Genomic DNA, 22,363 nt, shown 5'->3' on the forward strand with positions numbered 1-22,363 from the left:
CTTACCCCTTCCTCTCCACTCTCTAGAAATCAATGAAAAAATATCCTCAGTTGAGGATTAACAACACAAGAAAGGCCTGGCCTGTGTGTCTCAGTAGGTGAGTGTCCTCAGGGAAGATCAATGATTCTCTCATCATTGATGTTTCTCTCTCCTTCTTCCTTCCTTTTTCTGAAATCAATAAAAATATTTTTTAAAAGACACAACAACAAAAAGACTCAACCAATGAGCACATAAATAAGTGGAACAACAAATCAAGGCTTCTCTTTCTCTCTTCCTCCCTTCCTTTCTAAAATCAATTCAAAAAAATGGAGATAGATTATGTGCCCCTGGGGTTGTGTGGGTAAATGAGACAATGCCTGCAAGGCACAGGGCACTCCATACAGTAGGCACCAATCGTGATGATTATAACCCCCAGCACTGATTCTGAATGGAATAATAACTGGAAACATGAATGGGAGGTGAGAGCACAAAGGAGATGGAGAGGAAGGGCTGTAGCAATGAATAGCAGTGGAGTTCAATGTTTCAAAAATGATGAGCCAGAGCATTTGAGATCTTGCTTCCTGGCAATTGTCGTCAGTTTGGCTCCAAAAAAAAAAACCTCTCAAAAAAAAAAAGAATGATGATAATGATATTAGTAATAGTATTTATTAAATGTTGAAACTATGTGCCAGCACTTTGCACACATTAACTCCTTCTCACAACCCTGTGAGGTAAGTACCATCATTATCCCCATTTTACAGGTTAGGAAACTGAAGCACAGAGTGGTTTAATTTGTCTCGAGCAGTGAGGATCCAAACACAGGTAACCTGACTAAAGCTAAGCTACCACTGCACTTGATTAGGTGTGACCTGGAGCCTGCTATAATTGGGTTGTGTACTAAGAACTATGGAAGCTCGCTCACAGCCAATGAGAGCAGGTATCAAAGGAAGGGAGAATGGTATCTGAGCTGGGTCTTGGTATCTTGGAGATGATATCTGAACTGGGTTGAAGAATTTGCCAGACTTATAAGAAGAGGAAGGGCATTCCAAGGAAGGAAAACAGCATGCGCAAAGGCCCAAAGGCTTGAAAGTGCATCCCCACTGTCCATAGCAGGAATGAGAAATTGCCCAGTGTGGCTGGAGCCCACGAGGGAAAAGGCAGCTGTGGGAAGCAAGGGACGGAGGGAGGGGAAGGAATGTGGATTTGATTCTAGAAACAATGGGGAGCCTTTAAGTCCTTTCAACAGGGGAGTGGCCAGGCCAGATTTCATTTTAGCTAGAGCATGCTGATGGCCCTCTGTTGAACGCACTGGAAGAGCCTGAAAGCTGGGGACCAGGCGAAGGCAGGGATCCAGGGTGGAGATAGATGATGAGGTCAGAACCTCCTTCCTGGCTGAGTCCCCACCCTCCCCTACCATCACCAGCAGACCTAGAAGCGCTCAGAACAGACGAGGTGGAAAAGGTCAAGCGGGAATAATGCTGTCTGGGGTGGATGGACACCCACTCCCCCACTCCCAACCCGGTGGCCTGCGCCCCAGAAAGGAGGGACAGTGGGGAGTGAGTGTCAACACTCCACCCCGCCCCCAGTCCAGCCTCCTGCCCCGCCTTCACCCCACCCGCGGACCGCGGTTCATCCTGACTCAGATCGAAACCTCTGCGGCCTCCCTCCTGCGCCACGGCAGCGAGTCCGCCGAGCTGCCCACGCCCAGCGCCAGCTGCGGGTGGCCGGCCGCGAACTTCCAGCGCGGCCCTGCACTCGGCTCCCGCGACCTTCCGCATGCCGCTGCTGCGGTCAGAGCCGGAGGGCGCTCGGGTGGCGCGCCCTGCACTAGGGCCCAGCCAGGCAGCCCCTGACACCCGCTCCTCGGTCCTCCCCTCACTCAGGCCACGCGCTGTGCCACGTTTACTTTTATTCCTTCTAGAAGGGGATCCGAGAAGGGGCCGCGCCACGCTCTCGGGTGGGGAATGACACCGGGTGGGGGAGAGCCCCTACGTCCGAGGGCCGCGCGGTCTCGGCAGAGGCGAGCTCCGACCTCTTACTGCACGCCCTCCATCATCTTCAGGAACTCTGCGGGAGGAGGAGGAACAGGCGGTCAGGGGTCCCCTCGGGGCGCGGAGCCTGCGCCAGGGGTGCAGCGTCAGGCCACGCCGGGGGTGGGGCGGGGTGGGTGCCTGGGCGTGAAGTGATGAATTGCACGAAACCCGCAGCGGCTCCCTACCCGCCGGCGGGAGGAATGTGGACAGGCTCCGCCCAGCCCCGCCCCAAGGCTGCACCGCGCCCCGCCCCCCACGCTGCCGCGTGGCTCGGTCCCCGCCCCCCACGCTCCCGCAGCCCTCACCGTCGAAGTCGATGCGGCCGTCGTTGTTCTTGTCGCCGTCTTTCATCAGGGACTCGATCTCCTCCTCTGTCACGTGCTCCCCAGAGGCCTTGAAGATCTCGGCCAGCTCCTCCGCGTCGATGTAGCCGTCGGCGTTCCTTGGGGCGGAGGGGCAGGGCGGGCTCAGGGCAGGCGGGCGCTCGCCACGCTGGGCGCCCCCTCCTGTACCCTCACCCCGAGAACCTCGGTGTCCTGTCGCCAGACTAGGACCGCTCGGCGCCCGCCTGGGCTCCCAGGCCCCCAACGCACCTGTCAAAGATGCGGAAACACTCGGCCAGCTCCTCCTCGCTCTTCCCCTTCGCGTCCTCTTTCATCTGGCGCACCATCATGACCAAGAACTCCTCGAAGTCGATGGTGCCGCTGCCTGAGGGGAGCAGGCGGGGCGTGAGCCTGAGTCCCCACGCCTGGGTGCTCGCCTCGCCCCAGCACCCTCGCGCCCTGCCTCAGAGGGCTCCGTGCTCACCGTCCTCGTCCACCTCCTCGATGATGGCGTCCAGCTCCTCTTTGGTGGGTGTTTGGCCCAGCATCCTCATCACCGTGCCCAACTCCTTGACGCTGATGTCCCCGCCACCGTCAGCGTCAAACATGTCAAAGGCGGCCTTGAACTCTGCGAAGGGAAGGAAGACAGAGGGCTGAAGTGAGCCAGCCTCCCATCTACTACCCTCCCACCCGCGGGGGAACCAAACGTCCCCAGCACACATCACCCGGACAGACAGACAGCCTGCCCACCCCACTCACCAGCGATCATCTCCTCGCTGAGGTAGGACCGGGCCTCAGCCTGCTGGTCCGTCTGCAGGAGACACAGAGTCAGAGGGTGCAGTCTTGCCTTAACCCCCTCCTTCTCAACCCCCACCTCTGTTCGTGCCCCCTTGGTCCTCCAGGAGAACAACTCCAAACTCGCCACCCTTCCTGCCTGTTCCCACAGCCCCCAACCCGTTTTGGAGAGCTAGAGAGGAAACAGATTATGCCCAAGGCTTTCTCACTTGTCAATCGGAGGTCAAATCAGCAACCATCACCCCCTACCCTACCTCCCCCCACTAACCTAAGGCAAGTTACTTAATGTCCCCTCATCCCCTCACCTCTTCTCAAAAGCTTTTCAAGGATGAAATGGAGTCAGGGCTGTGAAAGGACTTTATAAAATGGACACCATTCCAGCATGACTTTCCCATTTTCCCTAGCTCCTAATAGTGCCTAGTACTTTAATAGGTGCTCAATAAATGTTCTCAAGTAAGTAACTCAGCACCAAGTTATCCAGCACCTACTAAGTGTCAGACCATACACCAGGCACTGGGACCACCAAGCAGAGTCAGACACATCAATCCTCCCCTCTGGGAACTTGCAGAGACGGAGATTTTAAGTGTCCTTCGTATGATGCAGTCACAGAAGTAAATGCCATTCATGTGGGGCAGAACATGATGGGGGCCTTGTGGGGGTGAAAATAATACTTTGGGGGGGTTCTGATGACATCTAAGCCAAGGCATTTGGGTAGGGGCTTTGGGCTGCAGCTGGTGGTGGGGAAGGTCTGAAGCGTCCAAGTTCTTCAGCTCGATGGGTGCTGGCCCTCCTCCTTGCCCCCCACCCTCCTTCCCTCCTTGCCCATGCCAGGAGGGCAGGCTAATTTTAGTCTGGCGAGGGCAACAGCAGCTGGCCTCCAGCGTTTAGTTACTCCTTGCAGTGCAGTAGGGAGGGGGATCTCAGAGGAAGGTGATGGCTCCAAATCAGAACACCTCTCTGGGAGGCTGAGGTCTCCCTAACTCCGGTCTGTCGTCTCTGCCCCTCCTCATCAATTTGGAGTTCTTGGGCTCCTGCACCTGAGCTGGCTCAAGGCCCTGCAGGGCTCCCATCTCTAGAGGAACCTTTCTTCTCGCACTGGCCATGGGAGGGCTTGGCCAGGCTTCCAGCAAGTCCCAGCCACCAATTTCCTGGGTGACTCACTCTGGCCCTGGGGGTCTCCATCTCTACCAAGCTAAGGTAGACACAAGCTGAGACACATACAGCCCTCACAGTTCTGTGACCAACATTGCTGGAAGTCTCAGAAGTTCTGCAGGGAATTGGCAAGCCTTGCGGATCAATGTCTACTACATCCCAGCCCTGCCCTTTCGAGGGAAGGCCAAGGCGTTCTTCCCAGGCTTCCTCCTGGGTTTTAGGAACCATCATGTTCCATCTTCAAATGTCCAAGTTACTGTCCCACAGAACACCCAGATCTGGCCTGAAAGAGGCCCAGAAACACTCCAGCAAGCAAAGGGATGAAGTCCCTTCTTGTCCTTACCATGGTTGCTATTCACAGGGACTCCTCTGCTGCAGGCCACTTCCTCTGCACTCCACCACCCAAAGATGTTCTGGCCTGCTCCAGCCCCTGGGATTTGTAGGGGCACCCTCTCCTCCCACCTCCTTGCTTCTTAGGACTGGATGCCCTAGCCAATCAGATCCTGGGGTCAGAGAGCTCCCCCTCCTTCCAGTGTCCTAGCCCATTACCTAATTTAGCCAAGGGCCCTTGCAGAGAAATTGAAGCCTCAGAGCAGGTGGCAGGCCTTGACGTCCTAGATTCTTGTGAGGAGAACCTGTCCTGCTCCACTGCCTTAGCGACCTCCCTTCAAGAAATACACTTGCTCCAAGATGGGTAAGGGCAATCAGAATAGAGAAAAGTGAGGGTACATGTAGAATGGGGTGAGCACAGGCCTTGAAGTTCAAAACCCAGTGCCACCCTGAACTTCAGTTTCCTTATCTGTGAGATAGGGATTGTCATAACCTCCTCAGAGAGGCTGTGGCATATGAGAGCCCGGGTATAAATCACCCAGCTTGTGCCAGTTACATAGGATTGGTACTTGGCAAGTGCAATGTCCTGTCTTTAAACCATGGTAAGGGGCAGAGGACAGGAGGAGGGGAAATGACAATCACAGTTATTGGACCTCTCCGACATCCCACAGACTGTGCTAAGCATTTTAACCACATGATCTCATCTAGTACTCACTCACCCTATGAGGTGGCAACTATTATTATTCCCTCTTTATTGGGAGCTTTGTAAATCATAAAGGACTGTAGTCGTGTTGGTGATTCTTATTAATCTTGACTGAGGGGAAGTTGGGACAGACAGTCCTTGAGGACCCATCCAGAAGGAGAAATGTCTGTAGGGGTCCAGGACACAGGGTGTGCACTTGGAGGAGAAATCAACATTGAAAGCAGATTCTTCTCTCAAGTTTACCTTCTTCAGGGAAAGGATTTTTTGGGACTCACACTCTTGGGGAGGAAGGGACCAGGGGAAGTTTCTCCAAGTAGATGATGGGGTAGGTGGCCCCTTGCCAGAGCTCAGTGAAGAAGTCTGGAGGTGCTCAGCTGGCCGCCTGGAGAGTGAAGGGGTGGGTAGATCAGGTGAAGTCCCAAGGGAGCCCTGCCTGAGAATTCACAGGGTCCAGGCTGGGTGTTGGGGGGTAGGCAATGCTCATGGTGAATGGCTAAGTCAACAGAAAGAGCAGTGAGACAACCGAGTGCAGATTCTGGGGCCAGTGAAAGGGGGCTGGACACCAAGGAAGGCAGATGGACAGTAGCAACTGGGCTGCCCTCTTCCCCTATATATAGACATTCCTAAGGAAAGCTCAGCGGAGCCAGGCCAGGCTAAATAAGGCCTCCCCCAGCCAGGCAGGGGGCCAACGTGCAACAGCAACTAGGGATTCCAATTTGGACACAACCATTAGAACCAGGTGATCCCTTTGGAACAGAGAGTGCGGAACTCTCAGCAATCATTTGTTCATTAATTTGCCCTTTCATTTATTCAGGGAAATAGGGAAGGTCCAAACTCAGTGCAGCCAAGCCAGGTCCTACTTACCCCTGGTCAGACTAAAGTACAGCTCCAAGCATCACCCTTCATAGCCTCCAGGCCTTTACACATGCTGTTTTTTCCTTCCAGGACTTCCCATCTTCCCTTTCTTCATCTACCTACTTCCCTATCATCTTTCTCAGTTTTAACATCACTTTCTCCAGGATCAATTCTCCCCTATACCCAGGCCAAGGTGGGCTCCTCAGTCATAGCACTGAGCAGGCCACATTATCACAACCTGCTCTGAGTTCCACCAGAGACGGTGTCCTGTTCACCATTGCATTTCCCAGCACCCAGCACTTGTTCAATAAAATATTGTGCTCTGTAAGGATAATTGAACTGAATAGCATCTGGTTCAATATAAGGAGGAAGTTCTTAAGAGTCATGGTTGAACAATAACAGGGCGGGCAACCTCAGGAGGTAATGAGCTTCCTGTTACTGAATATATGCAAGCAGGAATTTGATGACCTTCTCTCAGAGACTGTAGGAAGACATTCATACAGAGTCTAAGAATAGTGGAGAATACAGGACATCTGGAGATCTCCTTGTTCTGGCCCTGTTTGTATGACCCAGGGTAAGCCCCTTCCATTCACTGAGCCTTAGACTACCCATCTGGGAAATGAAGGTGCTAGTGACCTTCCATCAGCCCATGGTTTTTGCTTTGTATCCAGACTTAGGAGGCATATGCCAAAGTACAAGTTAAGATTGAGCCAACATTTGGCAAATGCATGAGTGTTGAATGAGTGAATGAATGAACTGTGTGCTTTTTTGCCCCAGCACCCTGCTGGTAAGCTGAATGAAATCTACTGTTGCACAGACTTGGCCTTAAATCTCAGCTCCTCTGTTTTCTAGCTGTGGACTTTGGGAAAGTAATTTGCCTTAGTTTCTTCATCTTTTTTAAAAAAATATTTTTTTTCATTGATTTCAGAGATGAAGGGAGAGGGAGATAGAAACATTAATGATGAGACAGAATCATTGATTGGCTGGCCTCCTGCATGCCCCACACGGGGATGGAACCCGCAACCCGGGCATGTGCTCTGACCGGGAATCAAACCGTGACCTCCTGGTTCATAGGTTAAAGCTCAACCACTGAGCCACAACCTCGTCTTCATCTTGACAATGAAACAGTATTGTCCAGTAACAAACAACCCCCTCCCCAAGACGTTGTGAGGTGAGATGTGACCTCATGTAATGTGCCTAGAACAGGATGTATGACACCATGGAACCTCAAGAAATGAGAGCCCTGCCCCTTCTGCATGTAGGGAGGGCAGGGAGTGTGTTTTCCACTCAAATCTGTTTCCCCGGACTCGCTCTCCCGTGCCATTCAAAATGGATAGGGACTACTGCCTGGCTTTATTTGCTCCATTGTATAACTAGCAATATCTGCCCTTATAGGCCCTGTTAGGGATTGACATCTGGGCCTTCTGACAGGAAGCGACAATAAATTCTTCTCGACCTGCTGCTGCCCTCTGGATAAAAGATAAAACAGCCCTCCAGCGGAATTGCTGGCATTACCCTGCCTGCTTCATGGGGAAAGAACAGGATTCGGAACTTGGGAGACCTGCACTGCAGAGCCCCGCACTCAAACCTCTTGGCAAGCTGTGTGGCTGGGCAACAGTCTTTGGGTCTGTTTCCCCGTTTGCCTCCTTTCTATGTGTGAGGCTCACCTGAGATTGTAAAAGTCTGTGAACGACGCCGAAACGATAATCATGTAACTGATCATTTCGAAGTCCCTGCTCTGTGCCAGGCACTGGACTAGGTAGGGTCCTTACAAGAGCTGCAAAATCAGCACTAGTATTCATTGTTCCTGTTTCATGTACGAGAAAACCCAGGCTCAGCAAGGTCAGATGCCAATCCAGATCACGAGTCTGCTCTTGGCCTCAGTTACCTCACAGGATAGATGGGCTCCCCACCGTCAAATGACTTTGGAGAGTAAGAGTGCTGGTTGGAAACTGGGGGCTAGAGAGACCGACCTGGGTCTCCGCGAAGGGTGGGAGGACCCAGGAGGGGGTGAGCCCCGCGGACTGGGGCTCACTCGGGCCTACCCAGGATTCCAAGTCTTCCCGGAGCGCAGGGCTCGGGATTCCCGGCGGCTCCGGGCCGGCAGGCTGGCGGGGCCGGGGGCGGGGCGGGGCGGTGGCAGGAAGCGGCGGGGCGGAGCCCGGAGCGGCTGGGCCCCGCGGAATCCCGCCGGCTCAGTGAGGCGCCCAAGGCGGCCCCCGGACCCTGGGGAGCGGCGCGCCCCTGAGTGCACCGCGGGGCTCAGAAGGTAGAGACGCACCAGTGGCGAGAGAGACGGGGGAAGGTCCCGGTGCCCCCCGGGAAGGGCGCGGCCCCTGGCGGCGCGGGTGCGGGGAGGACGGCAGGAGCTGAGTCTTAGGGCTCCCAGGACTCCGACGGGCTGGGGCGGTTGCTGCGCGGTGTCCTCCTCCCGGACCCGGGCCCCGCCCCCGCCCCTCCGCGGGGGCTGGCCTGACTCCCGCCCGCCTGGGACCTGGGTCCGGCGTCCCCCGCAGGGTGCCATGGCCTCGCGGCTCCTGCTCCGGCTGCGGCACGCCCTGGCCAGCGAGGGCCCCGCGGAGGCGGCGACCGGCCCTGAGGCCGAGCAGTTCCCGGAGAGCTCGGAGCTGGAGGACGACGACGCCGAGGGCCTGTCCTCCCGCCTCAGCGGCACCCTGAGCTTCACCAGCGCGGAGGACGAGGAGGACGGGGACGATGAGGACGACGAGGTGGCCGGCCCCAACCCGCTGCCCCTCGGGGACCGGGCGTCGGGAGAGGACGCAGGCGAGTGCGGAGGACGGCGGCGGGAACCCCGGAGCTCCATTGGGCCTCCACCTCAGCGGCTCCGAGAACGTGGGGGCTCTGAGTTGATCCTGCCTAAACTCCGAAATGTCGGCACTTCTTTAAGTGTCCCACCCACCACTTGGCTGTGTGACCTCGAGAGTCACAACACCTCTCTGAGCCAAGTTCCCCTCTCTGTGTCAAATGGGGGAAATCAGCCCATCTCAAGGTTGTTGGGGCATTCGATGCAGTCTGGGATAGAAATGGTAATTAATGCGCTAGGGATGTTTTGGGGGTGGAGATATTTATTTAGCGCCTACTGTCTGCCAAGCACGGTGTTTGGCATCCAGCTTCTCAGACCCTCAATTTCCATGTATGACAAATGGGGATAAAGCTGTTGTCACCTGTAGGGAGGAGTGAGGTCATGGCACATGGTGTATGTCGACCCTGGCCCCAGGCCTATTGATATGACTGGTCATGTACTCATGCAGAACAGAACCCCTCACCTGACGGGCAGCGGAGCAGTCAGCTCCTGGCACGGCAATTGCAGGATTTCTGGAAGAAGTCCCGGAATACCCTGGTGCCCCAGCGGCTGCTCTTCGAGGTGACCAGTGCCAACGTGGTCAAGGACCCCCCTTCCAAGTACGTGGTGAGTGCGGGTCCAGGAACCCCTGGTTGTGAGTCTACAAGTGTATCTAACACAAAGTAGGGAAAATTCCAACTTCCTTGGTGAGGACGAGCTGGCTGTGTAGTTGTACACGGCTGCCCCCATTTTACAGATGGAGAAACTGAGGGCAGAATGGGGATTTAACTTGAGCAAGTCCTCAGGCAAATGACAGCTTCTTTGAGACTGAGTAAAAAAGGATTGTGGGCCTGTCTCCTCTCCTGGTTTTGAAAATAAGAGAACTGTTGTGTGTGCCCCTACTCACACCCCCCAAGGTTTTGCAAAATGTAGCAAGATGCAGTACACAGGAAAGAGTATTATCTGAAATCAGGTTTGAGACCCAAGTGGCATTGGTTAGTGTTTGTTTTTTTTAAAGGGTTTTGGATGCAGAACTTGATTTAAATCCCAGTTGTTTGACCTTGGATGAGCTGTGTAACCTTGATGACCTTTTCCTCATCTGAGTAATGGGAATAATGCAGAGAATTGTCACAGGAATTAAATGGGACAGTGCACAGAAAGCCCTTAACACTGTGCCTGGCATTATGAAGTGCTCAAAGAAAATGTATAATAAAATAAATTAGCTCCCTTATTATTACTTAGCTTTGGATTGAAAATGCCTAGCATCTAGTCTAGGGCCTGTTGTGGCCTCCTTACAACCCAGGTGAATCAGTTCTCGAGCAGCCATCCTGTATAGAATAATCTTGTTGTAAGGGCTCCATTTAGGGGGGTTCAGTAAAGAGCAATGTGGGGGAGAACCTGAGAATGCCTGTTTTCTTTTCTGTGGAAAGGAGAAACTGACATAGAAAGTGAGGTCTGCCAGGTCTTCTCCCAGCCAGCCTGAAACCCAGTCTGACCTGGCTGGTCCTGGCGGCAGCAGCTCCCTTCCTCTCACTTCCCTCCTCTTCACCACCCTCCTCCATTTCTGACTCAGCAGGAAGGGGGCTGGAGCCCTGTCCCACATCTGGACCTCTCCACCCCTCTCTGCTGCTATTGGTAAACAAGGGCCACACCCATCGGGTGACTGCTTCAATTTGAGCAGGGATTGATAATCAAGTCTTAAGTGGCAAAAGTCCTGGCCAGGCATCATGCATAGGAAGGGGACCCCAAAGATCAATTATCAAGGAGCAGCTGCGAAACAAGGAAGTATGGGGGTGACTCTGGGAGGAGAATGACAAGAGAGAGCAGGATGGCCAAGTATGCCCTGGCCAGTGTCTGGGGAAACAAATCACCTCCTTTGTCCAGAGGGGACCCTAAATTCTGATTGAACTTCTCCTGGGGGGTTAGAGCACAGGCTTTGGAATTAGGTCAGCCTGGTTTTAAATCCCAGCTGGGCCATTTTCCAGCTGTGTTGACTTAGGGGATTTTTTTGTGTGTGTTTTATTTTTTTAAAGATATTTTTATTGATTTCAGAGAGTAAGGGAGAGGGAGAGACAGAAACATCAATGATGAGAATCATTGATCAGCTGCCTCCTACACATTCTCAACCAGGGATCGAGCCCGAAACTTGGGCATGTGCCTCACCCAGTAATCAAACTGTGACCTCCTGGTTCATAGGTCCATGCGCGACACAGATGAGATAATGGATATAAAATGGTTTGGTGTCAAAAAATAAAAATCAAAGCCAAAGTAACATAAGGGATCATTATAGACCAGTTCTTACTGAAATGTGTTCTACAAAAATAGGTTTCCTTCCCTAGCCGGTTTGGCTCAGTGGATAGAGCAGACTGAAGGGTCCCAGGTTCCATTCCAGGCAAGGGCATGTACTTCAGTTGCAGGCTCCACATTCCTGGCCCTGGTTTCTATCTCTCTGCCTCTCCCCCACCCTTCCACTATCTCTGAAAATCAATGGCAAAGTATCTTCAGGTACTTAACAAAAAAAGAAAATAAGTTTCCTGGAATGTTAATAACTATTCCTTAAAAGAAAGATTTTGCAGTCAGTATGTTTTGGGAATGCAGAGTTGAAGAGTAAAATAAAGTTTTACTGTTTGACTTTTTAATCCTTAATATTAAAGTACACTGTGAATCTTTGAGAAAAGGATAGAACAGGCAAACCTAATTGACTAGAAGTGGCTATAATACTAGTAGTTTCACAGAACAAATTCAAAAAAAACATCTGGGTTTGTTGTTAGTATGCCTTTAACATCGAAGGTTCTTTAACATCTAAGGTTCGCTAATCCCCTTTTTAAACCTGCTGGCTTAGCATTCTTATAGTTTAATCCATGTTTGGGTTCTCAGACCTGGGGGAAGTCTCATGGTGATCTCTTTCAGTGTTTTTCCCCCGAACTTCGATTCCAGTACCACCTTCACAATTCTTGTCCCATCTGAATGCTTGTACCATTCTCTGTTTAACATTTTTCTTTAAATAAACCTTTTTCTTTTTTTTTTTTCTTTTTTAAAATATATTTTATTGATTTTTTACAGAGAGGAAGGGAGAGGGATAGAGAGTTAGAAACATTGATGAGAGAAACATCGATCAGCTGCCTCCTGCACACCCCCTACTGGGGATGTGCCCGCAACCAAGGTACATGCCCTTGACCGGAATCGAACCTGGGACCCTTCAGTCCACAGGCTGACACTTTATCCACTGAGCCAAACCGAATAAACCTTTTTCTTAAGTAAATTTAAAAGACAACTTTATAGCGTAATGTATGTGGAAAGACTCTCTTGCCATAAAGAGAAGATGTCTGTAAAAATAAAAGCAGTGAAAAAGTCATTAAACCCTGCCTGGATGCTGTTGCCTGAAGGCCCTGACCCAAGATCCATTTCCTGATTCTTTTCTAAAAATGGAGCTGAGACATGTCAAAGTGCTCTCAATTTGCAGTCAGAAAGAGTCAAAGAAGACTAGGGGGAATCACCTCCTGCCTCAGGTTCAGTGTTATTTACTCTAGCACATACCTCCTAAAAATCTCAGGACCAACATTTGTCCACGCTCCACACCCGAGTAAACACTGACCTGGGCCAACATGTCATTCACTAGAGAAGGAAGCTGACTGGAGGGGGACTACCTTGGCTGATGTCACAGTGAGGAGTAGCTGACCTGGGGGAACGTGAGTCTGAGCCCAGTGTACTTTCCACGTGGTCATTCCTGGGGTGTCTGAAGACTTGTCTTCCAGGTCTGGGTTGGAATAACCTGGCTAGGGATGTGGGAGCTCTGTGTTAGAGTAGAAAAAAGCTCCTAAATGTTGGATCAGAGGCCTGAGATTGGCCTGGGTTTCCACGAACCCCTGGTTTTCCAGAGGGGCTGTCAGAAGAGCTAACTGCCCTAATGGGAAGGGAGTACTTTCTGGAAGGGGCAAAAAGGCAGCAGCTCAAGGCACTGAAGTTCATCTTTGTCTTTCTCTCCCCGTGCTGCCTTGGGCCTGGGTCATTTCAGACGAGCCTCAGGTAAGACGGACTGGGCTCCCTGGCTGCTGCCCCAGCAGCTCTCACCTTCCTGGGCCCAGTCTTAGGGGTAAAGGGAAGAGGTGGGGCAATAGAGCTGAAGTGTAGGTATGGGGAAGCAAGGGGCCCCTGGACAATTTGCACCTGCCCTGACCCCCACCCTCCCTGCAGCTCTACACCCTCGCCGTGATGGGGCCAGGGCCACCAGATCACCAGCCAGCCCACATCTCTCGCCGTTACTCAGACTTTGAGCGGTTGCACCGAAACCTGCAGCGGCAGTTCCGGGGCCCCATGGCTGCCATCTCCTTCCCCCGTAAGCGCCTGCGCCGGAATTTCACTGCAGAGACCATTGCCCGCCGCAGCCGGGCCTTCGAGCAGTTTTTGAGCCACCTGCAGGCAGTCCCCGAGCTGCGCCATGCCCCAGACCTACAGGACTTCTTCGTACTGCCGGAGCTGCGGAGGGCACAGAGCCTCACCTGCACTGGCCTCTACCGTGAGGCTCTGGCGCTCTGGGCCAATGCCTGGCAGCTTCAGGCCCAGCTGGGCACCCTCTCCAGCCCAGATCGCCCTCTGCTGACCCTGGCTGGGCTGGCTGTGTGCCACCAGGAGCTGGAGGACCCTGGGGAGGCCCGGGCTTGCTGTGAGAGGGCCCTTCAGCTGCTGGGGGACAAGAGCCCCCATCCTTTGTTGGCGCCCTTTCTGGAGGCCCATGTCCGGCTCTCCTGGCGCCTGGGCTTGGACAAACGCCAATCAGAGGCACGGCTCCAGGTTCTGCAGGAGGCAGGCCTGACCCCCACGCCACCCCCCAGTCTCAAAGAATTGCTCATCAAGGAGGTACTGGATTAATCTTGCCTAGACTTAAGGTCACTCTGGGGAGAGGTGCTGCCCCAGGATGGAAGAGGTGGGGGGCCGATGAGGGATGAGGACCTGAACAGCAGCTGGGAGCCTCTAGGGGGTGCTGGGAACCCCTAGGAGTAACACAAAGAATTTGTAGCAGACCGAGGAAACGTGGCTCTTCTGTTGGGCTGGGCTCAGGAAAAGCTTTGGCTGGGGATGCCTGGGATCTGGGATGGTGCAGGGAGGAAGTCTGATGCACTCTCTTCGGCATATGCACAGCTGGGGGCTGTGCCCCAGGCCAGGGTCAGTGTTCCCTATTCCTTGGGCCTCCAAGCCAGTGAAGGAGCCCAAGTAAGGGCCAGGGACTCTTGGAGTTGATGGCTGGAGGAAGGGTTGCAGTTCTGGCCCAGGGAATTAAAGGCCAGCAGGTCCAGTGGTAGCAGTCTCTTTATTGGATATGAGGGGAAAAGCCCAGCCCTCAACTGTAATTCCTGCCTCGCCTCAGGAGTGGGGGGAGAAGGGAGGGAGATCCTTGAAGCCCCAGGCCAAGCTGGTACCTCTGGCTACAGCTTGCTCTCTGTGACCTGGGGCTTCACTCGGATCACGCCCTCCTGGGCACAGGATATAGCCAGCACCCCGTCCTGACGCCACAGCTGCCCACGGACCAGCCCCCGGGAGCCACCTGTGGGTGAGAAGGATAAGAACAGCCTTCTCTCTCCTTTAGCACAGCCAAGTGGGCTTCTTAAGAAGGGTGCAGTCCAGGTTGGGCTGCCCCATACAAGGGCACATTGCGCGTTGTGCCCCTTTATGAGCCTAATGTGTTCAGTCATCAGGGGGTATCCATGGGAACCCCACAAAACAGTTTAAAAGCACTTTACATGTTCTCGGGCTTCCTCAACAATCACAGAGGGGGAGTTCTGAGAACAGTCTCCCTCAGTAGCTTGGCTAAGCAGATCTACCGGACCTCTGGCCACTTGTGTTAGGAAACCCATCAGTTCCCTTTATAATAAATCAAACCAGTCCCACCAGGCTGGTATTATATGAAAAACACCCCCAACCCCGAGGGGACAAAGGCGCTCAGGGGAGAGGACCTGGGGCCATGAAGTCTGGCCACCCCTGCCTCCCCACCTGCAGATTTCCTCTCCCTTGTCAGCCTCGGGCCTGAGCTGGTGTTTATGAAGGGAGCTGCCGGGTCCCTTCCATGTAGTACAGCTCACTTAGTCCTCACAACAGCCAAGCAAAGCAGGGTTCGTCCCCTTTTCTGGATGATGAGCTAAAAATTCAGAGAGGCTCAGGAACTTGGCCTTAAGAATCAGGCCAAAACCAAGTATCCTAACTTTAAGGTTGTTGAACCTGTACTGTGATGCTATTGGTACTTTTTGTTTGTTGGTTTGTTTGTTTTGTTTATTTTTTGATGCTATTGGTACTTAAGAGCCCCCCTTCCCTGAGTATAAAGAACCCCTTAAGTTTTGTCCCTGTTTTACAAAGCAATTTTCATTTGGAAAGTACTTCCTTGGAAAGGAATCCAGGGCTCTGACAGCAGACATTGATGAATGAGCCTGGGATTCTCTATGTCTCTGATGAGGAGTGTCCCAGCAGAGGGGCCTTTAGAAAATGTTGAGTGCCCAGAGCCAACCAGGTTAATTGGCAGAATCACTTAGGGAGCTTCTTAAAAATATAGTTTCCTGGACCTCTTCCAAGAACTGGAGTCAGAATCTTAGAATCTGAAAATCGGTTTTTAAAAAGCTCCCTGAAGTGGCCACCAGGTTTGGCTACTACTCCACTAACACAACTCTGTTTATTTAAATGGGGAAACTGAGGCTCAGGGAGGAGATAGGACTTGTCTAAGATCATACAGAGAATCTGAAGTGTTTCTGGGACTAGAACTGGGGTCTCTGAGATAGAGTGGATTATATTCCCAGCATGTTACAGAAATTAAGAGCTGATCATGTGTCCCGTCCTCCAGCCTCACCCTGTTATTTTGAAGATAAGGATGCCAAAGCCTAGGGGGCAGGAGAGAAAGTAGCCTGTGCAGTGCCCCATAGAATGTGGGTGGGGAACAGCATGACCCAAGAAAGCAGGCTCCCTGCCACCCCAAGGCCAGTGCCCTTGTCCCATGTGGCCCCACACTCACCAGCCCAGGGGCTCTCGCACTCATAGAGCATCCAGTGGTCAGCTCGGAAGGGGGCGTGGAACCACATGGAGTGGTCCAAGGAGACCATGAAGTGCACCTTATGCTTACACCGGTGGGGCAGCAATGCTGTGCTCAGGAAGGCAAAGTCCGAGATATAGGCAGCCACGCAGCAGTGCATCTTGATGTCGCCCTCCCCTGCAATAGGTCCCAGCCCCATCAGCCTGGGCTCCTGGCCTTTATAGCTCAGGACCTACAGGGAGGTGGAGAAGACAGGGGCTGCCGTGCACAGATATGCAGGCTGTTCACTGCACGAGGGCACCTGGCCCAAGGTGTGTGTGATGGGGGAGAAGGAGGCAGGGATGGAGCCCTCACTCCCCAAATCTCCCATACAGGCACCTTAAGATTAGCAGTGTACCTGGAGAAGAATCTCAGCAAAGTGCCTGCCTTCCCCAGAAAGGGCGTACATTAGGATTGCATTCTCCCCAGGCAAAGGCCTAGTAGGGCCCCGATCAGAAGATGAACCAAGTCCCCATCATGGGGATGAGGAAATAGGCCCAGAGAGGGGAAGTAACATGCCCAAGGCCACACAGAGCAAATACTATGCAGGCCTAGACCCCTGGAGAGTGTTCTCTTCCAGTCCAGGAGGTCCTCTTACCAATATAGCCCTTGGCTCGCACCCAGAACATCTGTTTGGGCTCCATGTTCTGCAACTGGCTCAGGCTGGATGGGTTTACTAGCTTGATCTCAATGGGCACATCCTGGGCAGCAATCCGGTTCAGGCCCACTCGGTACTTCTCTTGGAGGTTAGGGTCCCTGAAAGTAAAGGGTTGAGGGACTTGAGGAGACCCAAAGAGAGGGGAAGCCTGTCTTCGGAACTGTTTATTCTGACTCCCCTCCTTCCTCCAGAGGGAGTCCACACTTAGCCTGAAAGTCTCCCTCTCCTCTGGCAGGCGGGAGCGTCAAGTATTTGAAGCCATTCTTTGCCTCTTATGAGCTATGTGGCCTTATGCAAGTTAGTAATCTCTCTGAGCCTATTTTCCCATCTGCAAAATGTGGATAATGACAGTAACCTACCTGATAATAAACATTGTGGAGAAGACAAGATCATGCATGTAGTCATGAGGCGCACCCCCAATATGCACCATTATAAGCATTTCACCCACATTAACCCATTCCTCACAACAAGCATGTGTGAGACAGCTGCAGTTGTCACCCCCCAATGATACATGAAGTAAGCAGAGTCCAAGTTGCTTGCTCAGGAAATAAAGACAGGCTTTGGACCCAGGCAGCATGACTCGGTTCACACTCTTAACCACTTCACATATTCCAAACACTCGGGAACCAGGCTGCCCAACTGGGACTGAGTTATCTAACCCTAAGCAATCGGGAACACTGTGTCCATGGGGAAAAGAGCCATTTCCAGGGAAGCCCCTTCACCACAGTAGCAGCCACCCTAGCGCGCACCAGGATTTCCATTTTCAGCTCTATCCTCTCAAGCACTGTCCACAGAACCTTCAGGGATGATGGAACGTTCTGTATCTGCACTGTCCACGGTGGTGGCCACTAGCCACATATGGCTACTGAGTGCTTGCAATGTGGTTAGTGTGGTTAATAGTGAGGAACAGAACTATTAATTCTACCTCATGTTAATTAATTTAATCCTATGTAGCTAGTGGCTTTCTTACTAGACAACACAGCTCTAGATATAGGGACCTTTAAGAACATTACAGCAAACATTTTTAAGCTCTGACCGTAAACCAGGCTCCAAGCTTAATCCTGCCAGTCAACTTTATAACTACAATTTACTGAACACTTAAGTGGCTTATTTTATAACTGAGGGCACAGGCTCAGAGTGGGAAAGCAACGTGCCCAAACCCACACAGCTAGCAGAGACAGTCTAGATTTGAACCTAGACCTTTCCCAGGTTCAAACATCTGCCCCATCACACCCTGCTGCCTCCCCAGCCAGCACAAGACAGAGGCACTCTCCCTCATATAGCTGTGAAGTAGGCCGGGCAGAAACATACATTTTTCAGATGAAGAAGCAGGGCTCTGAGAGGCTGGGGAGTTGGGCAAAGTCACAGACCAAATGGGCACTAACAGAGCACAGCCTTGGCCAAAAGCCATGTGTCTGTCCTGTGTCAGAGGCCAGAGCTCTCTCTCTTGCCCTGGCATTTTCCCATCTTTATCAACTGTGATCTAAGTAAGAAACATATTTTACCAGGTGACATTTAAAGTATTTAACACACACTAAGGCAAAGGCAGTAGGAACCCTCACCCTGCCAGGCATTGCCTCCTAGGGCAGGCTGCCTGATCATGTGACCTTGAAGGGGGAGTCACTCAGGGACTAGGGAGGTGAGTATTTGCCAAGTAGTTAAAGAAGTAGTTCAATATTTTAACAACCAGTAAAACTACTGTACCTGAATTGGCTGAATCCTAAGCCTGCATTTTACATCCTGACCCCACACACAACTGAAACTAACCTATCACAAAAGGATTCTTACCCTTACTATACACAATACATTCCTATATCATCTTTTCTAGTCCATATATTTAAATAGTCAAGACGCACTAAAGGATTCCATAACCCAGGAACAGGAAGCACCTGAAATCTGAACACTGTCCTGAGCCTCCCGGTCTCTCACCTTAAGCACTGGTCAATGAGGGTCTCATAGTCAGGCAGCTCTTCCGGTGGGGGCACAGTGGGCATGGAGAACTGGTGCTGTAGGGGGCTGGGCTGGGCCTGCTGGAAGGAGGCCTGGCAGATGAAGATGGGCCTGCCATGCTGCACAGCCTTCACTGATCGCACTGAGAAGCTTGCCCCTGTTCGCGTCCGCTCTACCTGGTACAAAACTGGCACCTTCGGGTCCCCTGCAGGGGGCACAGGGACATGGTAAACCTGAGTGAGCCCCACAGGCCCTGTCATCATCACCATGGCTGGAGAGGCACCTCTGCTACTCGTTCTCCATTCCTTTTCTGCTTGGTAGCTACTGATTGAGGCCTGCTAAGGCCCATGTACTGCAGATACAGAGAGAACACCAGACCCTGTCATAAGGATGCTCCCAGTACAGGTGGAACTCTTCTTTCTCAACAGCACAGAACAGAAGAGACATTGCCAGATACCCTACATTCAAATCCTAGCTAATTAGCTGTGTGACCTTGGCAAAGACACTTAACCTCTCTGAGCAGTTTACCCATCTATAAAATGAGGATCATCATGGTATTCATACCTCTCAGGATTTTTATGAGAATGAGGTCATAATTGTAAAGTGGTTAGAATAATATCTGGCACACAGTAAGGATTACAATATCAAAAGCCTAGCACTTTGGAGTTTGCAACCAAATTGAAGAAATAGAGGACACTTTTGCTCCCAATTGGCTTAAAGGTAAGAATGCAGGGTAAGTATTCAAATACTTTATAGCAATCACTTTCAGGGAGGGTCCAGCAATAAAAGGATAAAAGTGAGAGGAATGGGGATGTAATATGAAAAAATTATATATATTACTATCTACACTAATAAAACAGAAATATGCAAATTGACCATACCTCCACGACACCCACCAGCCAATCAGGAGTCTGTATGCAAACTAACCCAACAAAGATGGTGGGTTAATTTGCATATGCAGGCACAGAGTGAAGACTAAAGAACACTGAAGAGGCTTGGCTTCTCCACTGCGGCCGGAGCAGAGAAGCCTCTAGACTTGGCTTCTCCACTGCGGCCAGAGCCAAGAAGCCAAGCCTCAAGGCTTGGCTTTTCCTTTGCGGCCAAGCGAAGAAGCCTAGCCTCAAGGCTTGGCTTCTCCACTGCAGCCAGAGCGAAGGCCTGGGTCCCTGGTGCCAGAGGAAAACTGGTGCTGACAGCCAGGAGAAGGAAGGCCTATTGCACAAATCTTCGTGCAATGGGCCTCTAGTATTTTATATTTATAAAAGGAAGGGAGAAACCCCACTATTGTTTTCTTAATATGAATCACATATTGTTAAGTTCCATACATTCTTCTCAGCTGATGGGACTATGCAGAAAACAGTGTGACTCTTAAAATTGGGGACACCTGCCTTAGGAGTGAGGGAAAGGGAGGGATAGCAAGTGAGATTTTTGTTTCTCAAAGGAGAGCCTGGGTTGTAAAAGATTACTTTCTTGCTCCTTTAAGCTGCAAGCAGCTGTAGAGATCATCTGGAGAACACACTTGGTCCCGCCCTCATCCATTTTTCTGATGCAATGAGCAAACCAAGCATCAGGGAGGGGGTAACCTCGCTCAAGGTGGCATGATGGCGAATTAGTACTGAAACTAGACCCATTGTCTCTGGATTCCCAGGCTGGTGCTCTTTCTTCTCCAAGGCAAGGTGCCTACCTCCACACTCCTAGCAGAGGTTACCCCACTGCTCTGAGGATTCCAGCATAGTACTTAGCTACAGGTGTGTAAACAATGAACAAAAGACCCACGGGGAGTAGTTAAGCCAGTCTTGTGTCTTTTGGGGCCAGATAACAAGCAGTTGTGAGGTCTAAGACTCTTCTTGGCTCCACCCAGGCCTTGTTCCTCTCCAGGCTTCCCTGTGGGTGGAGATCAACTAACTCCCTCCCCCACTGTCTCCTCCCAGTCCTGCTCTCCCTCCTAAGTCAGCCCCGGAAAGGCCAGGAAGAAGTGGCTGCTGGGCCTCCAGGGCTGGGTTGGGGGCAGGGAGGGGTGCTTACCTGCCCGGACGAAATAGCAGTGCAGGGAATGCACTTGAATGTCTTCACTCACAGACTTGGCTGCAGCCACCAGGGCCTGCCCCATGATCTGACCCCCAAACAGCCGCTTGGTTGTGGGTATCCAGTAATGCCTTCCTCTATGGGGAGAAAGAGAAAGCAGGAAAGACTTCAAGGTTGGGCCAAATCCAGTGACAATCATTGAGCTTCTAGTGCAGATCTCATAACTTTATTGGAGTTTGGATCCTTTTGAGAATATGGTAAAAGCCTTGGACCCTTTCCCCAAATTTCTTACATCATTCTACATGACAGCATACATTGTCAAGGCCTTGGAGATTGCCTAACCCTTTTGTGGACTTTAAGATAAGGAACCAACCCCCATATTTTAGTAGAGAATAGGGATCAGAGAGGGAAGGTGACTTTAGCAAGGTATCCCAGGTAAACATCGCTAATCCTTAGTAGTAGCTGGGTCTTTTGACCCCAAGTCTAGTATTTCTTCACTGCCCATACCAGGGTAAGGCAGAAGCCTCTGAAGGCCTTGGGACTACGATGAGCCCCAAGAGCTAGGGTGGACTGCATCAAGGCCTGCCACTTATACCCCTCAACTTTGACAACCCAAGAACTAGGTTTAGAGCTCAAAGGGCCCTCAGACTTCAAGTGTAATCCCTCCAGTGTGCAGGTGAGAAAACTAGGGGCCCAGAGGTGAAAAGGGCTTGCCCAGTGCATGAACCTTATGGAGGCTAAAGGATTTGGGTCTCTGGCTTTCCAAGGCCCAAACCAGTTAGGCATTTTTATATAGTGCATTGTAAATAGTCCCCAGGAAGTTATTTGTGGTTTCTTAAGTAGGGGCAAGAGAGGTTAGCTCCCAATAAGCCAGTAGGAGCCTTGGAGGCTCAAACTGTAAAATCCCCAGCTGCAGTCAAGAACTTAAGGAGTGTGGGGAAGGAAAATAGCTCAGGCCTTAGGATGAGTATGGAGCTATCACACCTCAAGTGGTGGTGGGGATGGGGTATGTAAGAGGGAAAGGACAGTGAATATGCAAAGAGCTGAGGGTACGTTTTAAACCTGATTAGCCCTTGGACTAATCGCAGCCCTTTTTAGAGAAGCCATGGGAAGCTGCTGAGAAGGATATCTCAGGTCACCACTTTATTTGCCCTGACGGCCAGGGCCTCCTAGGGGAGGGGCTGCGCAAACCCGGCGTGGAGAGGGAGTAAGCCCAGGCAGCGAGGACAGCTGTCAGGAACAAGTTCTCTCCCAACGGCGACAGAGCCTGCATCCCACACAGAGCCCATCTTCTTCCAGGAGACCATGAGCAGAAGGCTACAGGGTGGTGGCAGTCGAGATCGGGAGCATCTGTCCCAATGCGGGGTGCGGGCCAGATGCGGCAGGCTACCTGAAGAGATCTTCGTCCAGCGGCTCGAGGTTGAGCACGCTGGTGACCAGGACGCTGCGAAGGTCCCCGGGGGGGTCGCCACCGCCTTGCCCATCCTCCGGGGCCTGCAGGGACGACATGTGGATCTCTTGCCGGAGCCTCTGCGCTGAACCCGACGCGCGGACACCTGCACCCAGCTCGCAGACTCCCGCAGATTTCCGCAGATTGCTCTAGTAACCGGAAGTCTGCAAGCCCTGAAAAATAAGGGATGCAAATTATGATTGGACAATGCTCCTGTCAGTCTGCGGGTGCGTGGCTCTCTTTCTCTGCCTATTGG

General features: G+C 52.1%; 3 protein-coding genes across 12 annotated transcripts; 1 reads left to right on the top strand and 2 right to left on the bottom strand.

Annotated features, from left to right (window-relative positions):
• Nucleotides 1-633: 633 nt before the first annotated feature.
• TNNC2 (troponin C2, fast skeletal type) lies at nt 634-8,694 on the bottom strand (the record flags this gene model as incomplete). 2 transcript variants are annotated; one of them, XM_080684394.1, is made up of 6 exons in its annotated part: nt 634-2,046; nt 2,318-2,454; nt 2,606-2,720; nt 2,820-2,963; nt 3,095-3,146; nt 4,626-4,812. In XM_080684394.1, the coding sequence occupies 6 exons, from the start codon at nt 4,626-4,628 to the stop codon at nt 2,015-2,017; spliced, it is 483 nt and encodes a 160-aa protein (XP_080540520.1). In that variant the 3' UTR covers nt 634-2,014. The 2 variants fall into 2 exon arrangements, with proteins under 2 accessions (XP_080540520.1, XP_080540519.1); XM_080684393.1 differs by lacking the exon at nt 4,626-4,812 and adding an exon at nt 8,452-8,694 and having other exon boundaries at nt 1,869-2,046.
• Nucleotides 8,309-15,303, top strand: SNX21 (sorting nexin family member 21). Of its 7 annotated transcripts, none has more exons than XM_080684381.1 (4): nt 8,309-8,439; nt 8,687-8,954; nt 9,443-9,600; nt 13,168-14,270. In XM_080684381.1, exons 2-4 carry the CDS (start codon nt 8,693-8,695, stop codon nt 13,840-13,842), a joined length of 1,095 nt encoding a protein of 364 aa, XP_080540507.1. In that variant the 5' UTR covers nt 8,309-8,439; nt 8,687-8,692; the 3' UTR covers nt 13,843-14,270. The 7 variants fall into 7 exon arrangements, with proteins under 7 accessions (XP_080540507.1, XP_080540510.1, XP_080540508.1 ...); XM_080684384.1 differs by having other exon boundaries at nt 8,339-8,439; nt 9,448-9,610; nt 13,168-15,303; XM_080684382.1 differs by lacking the exon at nt 8,309-8,439 and having other exon boundaries at nt 8,737-8,954; nt 9,448-9,600; nt 13,168-14,253.
• ACOT8 (acyl-CoA thioesterase 8) lies at nt 14,264-22,273 on the bottom strand. Of its 3 annotated transcripts, none has more exons than XM_080684390.1 (6): nt 22,048-22,273; nt 20,658-20,794; nt 18,612-18,837; nt 16,623-16,780; nt 15,968-16,093; nt 14,264-14,515 (listed from the first exon to the last, which is right to left on the bottom strand). In XM_080684390.1, the coding sequence occupies exons 1-6, from the start codon at nt 22,164-22,166 to the stop codon at nt 14,397-14,399; spliced, it is 885 nt and encodes a 294-aa protein (XP_080540516.1). In that variant the 5' UTR covers nt 22,167-22,273; the 3' UTR covers nt 14,264-14,396. The 3 variants fall into 3 exon arrangements, with proteins under 3 accessions (XP_080540516.1, XP_080540515.1, XP_080540514.1); XM_080684389.1 differs by having other exon boundaries at nt 15,968-16,162; XM_080684388.1 differs by lacking the exon at nt 14,264-14,515 and having other exon boundaries at nt 15,247-16,162.
• Between the last annotated feature and the right edge of the window lie 90 nt (nt 22,274-22,363).

The sequence above is a fragment of the Plecotus auritus genome (genome assembly GCF_963455305.1).
Source record: "Plecotus auritus genome assembly, chromosome: 8".
Taxonomy (NCBI): Eukaryota; Metazoa; Chordata; class Mammalia; order Chiroptera; family Vespertilionidae; genus Plecotus; species Plecotus auritus.

Bases quoted from the DNA above. Each gene is read 5' to 3' on its own strand.
- SNX21 (XM_080684381.1), top strand. From the start codon at position 8,693: ATGGCCTCGCGGCTCCTGCTCCGGCTGCGGCACGCCCTGGCCAGCGAG. The intron at 8,955-9,442 runs GCGAGTGCGGAG...GTACTCATGCAG, and splicing joins GGCGTCGGGAGAGGACGCAG to AACAGAACCCCTCACCTGAC. The intron at 9,601-13,167 runs GTGAGTGCGGGT...CCCTCCCTGCAG, and splicing joins ACCCCCCTTCCAAGTACGTG to CTCTACACCCTCGCCGTGAT.
- ACOT8 (XM_080684388.1), bottom strand. From the start codon at position 22,166: ATGTCGTCCCTGCAGGCCCCGGAGGATGGGCAAGGCGGTGGCGACCCC. The intron at 18,838-20,657 runs GTAAGCACCCCT...TGCCCCCTGCAG, and splicing joins CTGCTATTTCGTCCGGGCAG to GGGACCCGAAGGTGCCAGTT. The intron at 16,781-18,611 runs GTGAGAGACCGG...CTTTACTTTCAG, and splicing joins CTCATTGACCAGTGCTTAAG to GGACCCTAACCTCCAAGAGA.